Here is a 7,349-nt window from a genome sequence, read left to right on the forward strand (position 1 = left end):
AAACATTAAACAAATTACAAATTCATTCTCCTAACACTAGCTAGCTGGCTAATGTTGGCTAGTCGTAAAATTGACTTTATGACAAAGAAATGTGCACAAACGTTTGTCTCTACATTAACTAACATATTCCTCTCAATTGTACATTTTTAGCTTGACTCGTTATTACGTTATAACAACTTACATCTGGTTCCACCATAATGTTTTGTAAGCCATCTTTGTTGAAGAATGCCACAGGGCAAGGGTGGCTCGCGTCAAAATTCATCATTGGAACCACTCCATATGATTGGTCATATAAAAACCTTGGGACCCAAATGCATAATGAGTGCTCTAACTCCCCCTTGAGGTGGTCTGGAGCAATGAAGCTGTGACGCTGGGTACCTCTAAGTCCCGCGCCAACATGTTTCAAGCAGACCACCATAGTCCCTGTGCCCAAGAATACCAAGGTAACCTGCCTAAATGACTACCGACCCATAGCACTCATATTTGTAGTCATGAAGTGCTTTGAAAGGCTGGTCATGGCTCACATCAACACCATTATCCCAGAAACCCTAGACCCACCCAAATTTGCATTCCACCCCAACAGATCCACAGATGAAGCAATCTTTATTGGACTCCACACTGCCCTTTCCCACCTGGACAAAAGGAACACCTATGTGAGAATGCTATTCATTGACTACAGCTCAGCGTTCAACACCATAGTGGCCTCAAAGCTAATCACTAAGCTAAGGACCCTGGGACTAAACCCTCTGCATTTCCTGACAGGCCACCCCCAGGTGCTAAGTGTAGGTAACAACACATCTGCCATGCTGATCCTCAACACGGGGGCCCCTTAGGGGTGCGTGCTCAGTCCCCTCCTGTACTCCCTGTTCACTCAAGACTGCATGGCCAAGCATGACTCCAACACCATCATTAAGTTTGCAGGCGACACAACAGTGGTAGGCCTGATCACCGACAACGATGAGACAGCATATAGGGAGGAGGTCAGAGATCTGGCAGTGTGGTGCCAGGACAACAAGCTCTCCCTCAACGTGATCAAGACAAAGAAGATGATTGTGGACTACAAGAAAAGGAGGGCTGAGCACACCTCCATTCTCATCGATGGGGCTGTAGTGGAGCAGGTTGAGACCTTCAATTTCCTTGGTGTCCACATCACCAACGAACTATTATGGTCCAAACACACCAAGACAGTTGTGAAGAGGGCACAACAATACCTATTCCCCCTCAGGAGACTGAAAAGATTTTGCATGGGTCCTCAGATTCTCAAAACGTTCTACAGCTGCACCATCCTGACTGGTTGCATCACCGCCTGGTATGGCAACTGCTCGGCCTCCGACCACAAGGCACTACAGAGGGTAGTGCGTACGGCCCAGTACATCACTGGGGCCAAGCTTCCTGCAATCCAGGACTTCTATACCAGACGGTGTCAGAGGAAGGCCCTAAAAAAGATATATATTTTTTTTACTTCAGTTTATTGTAGTAAATACTTTCTTCACACTTATTTTTCTTAAAACTACATTGTTGGTTAAGGGCTTGTAAGTAAGCATTTCACTGTAAGGTCTACACCTGGATTCGGTGCATGTGACAAATACAATTTGATTTGATGGAATCCCAAGTCTGAAGTGGTGACAGAATTGCGCAATCCTCAAGATGGACTCGTTCCAAGCAAGAGATCTTCTTCCTTTCCGGTTCACATACCTTCACCACGGAAACCGACTTGACCCGCTGTTTTCAAGACGACGATGATGAGTATTTCATTTCCTTCATTGTTTTCCTTTCTGACACAAACAGCTCTTTATATGGTGTGAAAATATTCAAATTAAATGACTACCTTTTCACAAAGAGTGCTGCTATGGCTCTAAAATTATCTCAGAGGGCTGTCCTCAATTAACTCTGACGGGACTCTTGGCGTTTGAAGAATCCCATGTATTTTCCCTCTATATGGTGGGAGGACAGGTTAAGACATTAATCACCATGGCGTGCATGCTTGAGGTCATAACATATCGGCTAGAGGTTTTGAGATACGAGGCAAGATACAATTTATCTATCAAGCATCATATCTGACATACGGGCTATTATTAACCTCTAGACAAAAAGATTGCAACTGACATAAATGCAACTTTCTTATTCCAATCTGCCAAAAATAACCCTGGTCTTTGGCACTGTACTTTTTGAACAGAGAAGTCCATTCCATGAAATACAGCGGAAGAAACCCAACACCCCACTATTCCATGTTTATCTTGCACTCCCTGGATGTTTCTGTTTCGGGCATAAATCTCATGGTGGGATCTATAGGGAACAGGAGTTTCCATTTTAAACCACCTTTCACTATCCATTTCACTATCCATGGTCAGATATCACAAATTCTACCACTTACTGTTGTATGAGTCATCATTCAGCATCATGTCTCGTTCTGTTAACAACAATGTTACTATGCAAGGGCATTAAATAAAGAATACATTGAAAGTCTGCACCCAAAGGTGGCATTGGATATTCTCCTATTGAGTTGGCCGTATAACTCAATACATAGTGCTAGCCTAAAAGACATGAGAAAAAGGAGATTAAAGGTCAAAGCTGACATGTGTCTTCCTAGGTCACACTGACAGTAGAACCTGATTGAGAATCATTGCATGGATTTTTTTTTTTTAAACATGCCCCAAATACCATGAATTCAGGTAATATGCAAGAAGAAGGATCACATGTAATCTCCAGGCCATCTGTCAAAGAGTATCACGTCCTGATAGGTCACTTTACAAAAAACAGTCAATTCTTTCACGCGTTTTATGTCAACTGTAAAGGTCCTTCAATCACAGTCACCTTTTCAACACATAACAGATGCAGCTGGTATGAAGTGCACATGGTACAGAAAGCATTGGGTATAGGTTGAGAGCCATGTCGATTACTCTCATAATGTTAAAGATGGTGTTGTTGGATATTTGTGCTTTATAAACATTTTAACAACAAGCACTTCATTATCATGTAGCCCTTCACAGCAATCCAACGTATTCAATGGCTTGTTTTAACTTTCTATACATAACTTCCAGTCTGTTCCACGTAATACTGAAGAGAGAGAGAAGATTGAATGAATAGCTCGACATAATCATCTGATCTCATCATCAGGCCCCCAACTAGGAAGTGAGCCATCAGCTCAAGATATATATGAACAAAGACAATCTTTGAGGAAAATGCCCGCAGTTCCCTCGGCTAAACCCACATGCTAAAAGGATAGAAACTCCCTTTTCTACAGGACTGAAAGCCTGCTTGTTTTCATACATCTGCATGCCTATTGAGCTCCAGAGTCTAAGGGAGTGTGATGGGGAGAACCCAGCCTCTTATCAGCATGCTCCAGACCAGCAGAGCCGTCATATCCGAGCTGGAAATACACTGGGCTTCCAGTAACACAGACCGCGCCCTCACAGCACTATCCCAGCACTGAACTAAAACTGGCCTCTTGTTATGACAGCAGACTTGAATTATACCGAATATGAATAATCCTGAAGTCTTCCAACGCCGTCAATCGTTTCATTATGTCAGGAATGTTAATCCATTCTAAGTTGGGAAAATCGGATGCATGATTGAATTACATTCCACTATGCATTCATTTAACATGCGAAACAGCAAGCTACAGAGGCACATCATGTTTTCCAAACTATCACTCAGTTATATCAAGGTCATTCCAATACATTTCTTCATGACCTCAATGTTATCTGGGTGGATTGTTACATTGTTGTAGGTTTGAAAAATGTGAAAAAGTGATAGAGGATGGTTTACCTAGAATCCTTCCAGTAATATAAATAGGTCAAATATCAACATTTGAGGCACTGCTACTGAACCAGTTCTACATTGGAACACGAGGGCAATTCCACAGTAACAGAGTGGCGATGAGACTCCGATTCTTCACTGATTGCAAAGTTAAACAAAGCAGATATCTCTATTTACAAGGACTATTTTTAACAATTTCCACTGAACATTTTACAAAAACGCACTTAGTTGAAGAACAGTGCGGGCGCAAAGTTTGGTAAGAGAATGATTGCAGAAACAGCATAAACCGTCATTCTGTTACCAAACGTTGCATCTGCACTGTTCTTCAACTAAGTGTGTTTTTGTAAAATATACAGTGGAAATTGTTAAAAATAGTCCTTGTAAATACAGCTGTATGCTTTGTTTAACATTGCAATTATTGGTTTTTGTTTGGCACACAACGTCAAAAAAAATCTGAGTCTCATTAACACTGTTACCATGGAATTTCCCATTACAATAGCGAGGGCAAGCTCCTGAATCTCCAAAGTTTAAAGGTAAAGTGGAATTTCAGAGAGCCTCTCTTGAGGATGCCTTCACTTCTCTACCACGACATATCAAATGAATTGCATTTGATAACAAACTATATGATAGAAACCATAAACTAAATGAATTGTTGGTTAAAATCCAGGTCACAGAAAAGGTTGATGAGTAGCTACTTTTAAAAGGTCTAAATACACTGACATAAGGACCAAAAAAAACAACAGAAGCAATAGCCTACCAGTTTACTGAAAGAAATCAACCAGAATAGAGCAGAGTTTCAGAGTAACCCACTAATACTACATGAGTAGAAATACGTTTTGAAATGCCCAGTAAAAGTCTGTTTACAAATGAAAACGAAACTTTCTGTTCTTCAATTCTCTCTGCGATTATGATATTCGTCACCATAGGCTGATCAACAAAACATTCCTGCTTGGCGATTTGGATAACGTCCGCTTGGTGGTGAGGAGGATTACAATTGTATGCCTCTTGTATAATCAAATAGGCTATTTACCTGCTTACGATACGGAGTCCTCAATGGGTTCGCAGAATTCGCAAAAATGTTCGCAGAATTCGCAAAAATCATCGCCGGTTTCCAAAGTCCCAAAACAGATTTATTTTGAACTATTTGTATCCAATGGCTGTTTAGGAGAAGTTGTACATTTGACCAGAGATGTGTTTTTAAAACAAATCGTATCTTTGCTACACTAAAGCATAGACTATAGGCTACTGTAGGCCTAAATAGTATACTGTATTTGACATATACTACTGTACTATACAGCGATGGCAATGTATCCGCGAATCAGTATGAACTTCGTTTGCCCAACCCCGATCTTTTGACTGAGTTCATTGATTTGCATTGAGTCTTCCGCAGAACCGACCCTGCTACGGTGGGAAAAACCATTACTCCATCCGGTATAGGGATGATGACTTCACTGGATAACATGAAAACAACACTATATAATAACTTTTTCAGCAAATTCCAAGGAGATCATCTACAACAAAACAGCCTATATAAGATGTAGAAGCCATGCTGGTTAATAGCTGGTATGATAAAATAATAGGTCTATAAACGATAGATTGTTACAAACAATGTTTCCCTGTTTTGCTACACTTCGTCTAGTCCGAAATGCATACCATACATTCCATAGTTCGGTCATCAGATAGTTAAAGGAGCAGTACGATATTTTTGATCGATCCAGGAGTCGAATCTTATTACAATTTGATGAATATTTAAGAAATTGAATGAACGCAGGCCACAACTTAGTCCATTAAACACAAATGATTGAATTGTTATGAAGATAATCAACACTGAAAGAAAAAGTACATTGAGGGTTATGGCCATAGGACACTCGTTGAAATAAGTATTAATCAGACTGATGAAAGCAGACAAAAAAGAGAAAACAGTGAGATGAAAATACACATGGAAAAATGTAATTGAAAAGATATACAACCAATTGAAAACCTCAACTGTTCTAATCCAGTAATAGTTACAAAGTCTATGGACGCTATCGATGAGAAGTAACTGTGCAAAGACACTGCATGTAACAGTAAGGATTCAAGCCCCTCTTCAGCAGAGATCCCAATTGTGAGTGATAGGGTGACCCAGCTTTTTATTATAGCAAAACATACACTTAGAGGCTGCGCTGGGCTATAAATCAAAACCAATTCACCTGCCATTCTCAGTCTCTGATTGGAAAACCAACAGTGGTGATGTAGTCAGAACGTGAATGCATGCTGACCTTAAGGTGGTCGTTGCCTTTGTGGTCGTCTTTTTTGACCTCTTTCTTGTTCTACCAGGCTCTTTCTTTCACCTGGCTTGTTGTCATCCTCTACATCCTTTCCCAAACTGCATTTCCTGTCTTTAACAAAGTCTATTCGTTTTGTTCGCCCTTTTGTGTCGGGGGCGTTGAACCAACTGCTAATGAGATTATGCAACACCTGGTCTTTTGACCACTGCAAACAGAGCAATGTCAACATTGGACTAAAACCAAATCAGCCCAAAAAACAAAAACCCAATCACAATAAAACGTTTCCTTTTGGTTTCAGCATGTGCTCACTTTAAACCACGATCTAATAAAAGCTCCAATTTGAATCTTTCCTTCCTCTTTTTTCCTTGTTGATTTTTTTGGAGGTTGTCAAAGTGATACAGTGTGTTCATTTTGAAACACACAGACGTTTTAACATATGGTTTCCTAAAAGACACTGCAGATTCATATAGACAGAGCATGTAGGAAGGTTCTTTGGGCCACCATGAGGTGTCAATATATGTCACCCTTAAAGGGAAAAGAGAGACCTGAATTAGCATTCATTATTTTCAATAGGAATTAATGCTGGCAATAATGTAATCTAATAATATATTCCATTTAGCAGATACTTTTATCCAAAACAATTCACAGTCATTCGTGCATACATTTTACGTACACTACCGTTCAAAGGTTTGGGGTCACTTAGAAATGTTCTTGTTTTTGAAAGAAAAGCAAATTTTTTGTCCATTAAAATAACATAAAATTGATCTTAAATACAGTGTAGACAGCGTTACTGTTTTAAATGACTATTGTAGCTGGAAACGGCTGATTTCTAATGGAATATCTACATAGGCGTACAGAGACCCATTATCAGCAACCATCACTCCTGTGTTCCAATGGCACGTTGTGTTAGCTAATCCAAGTTTATAATTTTAAAAGGCTAATTGATCATTAGAACACCCTTTTGCAATTATGTTAGCACAGCTGAAAACTGTTCTGATTAAAGAAGCAATAAAACTGGCCTCCTTTAGACTAGTTGAGTATCTGGAGCATCAGCATTTGTGGGTTCGATTACAGGATCAAAATGGCCAGAAACAAAGACCTTTCTTCTGAAACTCGTCAGACTATTCTTGTTCTGAGAAATGAAGGCTATTCCATGCGAGAAATTTCCAAGAAACTGAAGATCTCGTACAACGCACAGAACAGAACAGCGCAAACTGGCTTTAACCAGAATAGAAAGAGGAGTGGGAGGCCCCGGTGCACAACTGAGCAAGCGGACAAGTACATTAGAGTGTCTAGATTGAGAAACAGACGACACACAAGTCC

At 40.2% G+C, this 7,349-nt stretch overlaps 1 protein-coding gene across 6 annotated transcripts in view; it reads right to left on the reverse strand.

Moving 5' to 3' along the window:
* The window catches only part of LOC115160711 (RNA-binding motif, single-stranded-interacting protein 1), a 43,922-nt gene extending 37,717 nt beyond the window's left edge, over positions 1 to 6,205 (reverse strand). For 2 of the 6 annotated variants that reach the window (XM_029711021.1, XM_029711018.1), the window contains exon 1: positions 4,790 to 5,354. In XM_029711021.1, coding sequence (XP_029566881.1) covers positions 4,790 to 4,861 — 72 coding nt within the window. In that variant the 5' untranslated portion in view covers positions 4,862 to 5,354. Of the gene's footprint in view, positions 1 to 4,789; positions 5,831 to 5,948; positions 5,971 to 6,017 lie in introns of those variants that run through there. The other 4 variants (XM_029711022.1, XM_029711023.1, XM_029711020.1 and 1 more) reach the window with 4 other exon arrangements.
* Between the last annotated feature and the right edge of the window lie 1,144 nt (positions 6,206 to 7,349).

The sequence above is a fragment of the Salmo trutta genome, chromosome 24 (genome assembly GCF_901001165.1).
Source record: "Salmo trutta chromosome 24, fSalTru1.1, whole genome shotgun sequence".
In the NCBI taxonomy this organism is placed as follows: Eukaryota; Metazoa; Chordata; class Actinopteri; order Salmoniformes; family Salmonidae; genus Salmo; species Salmo trutta.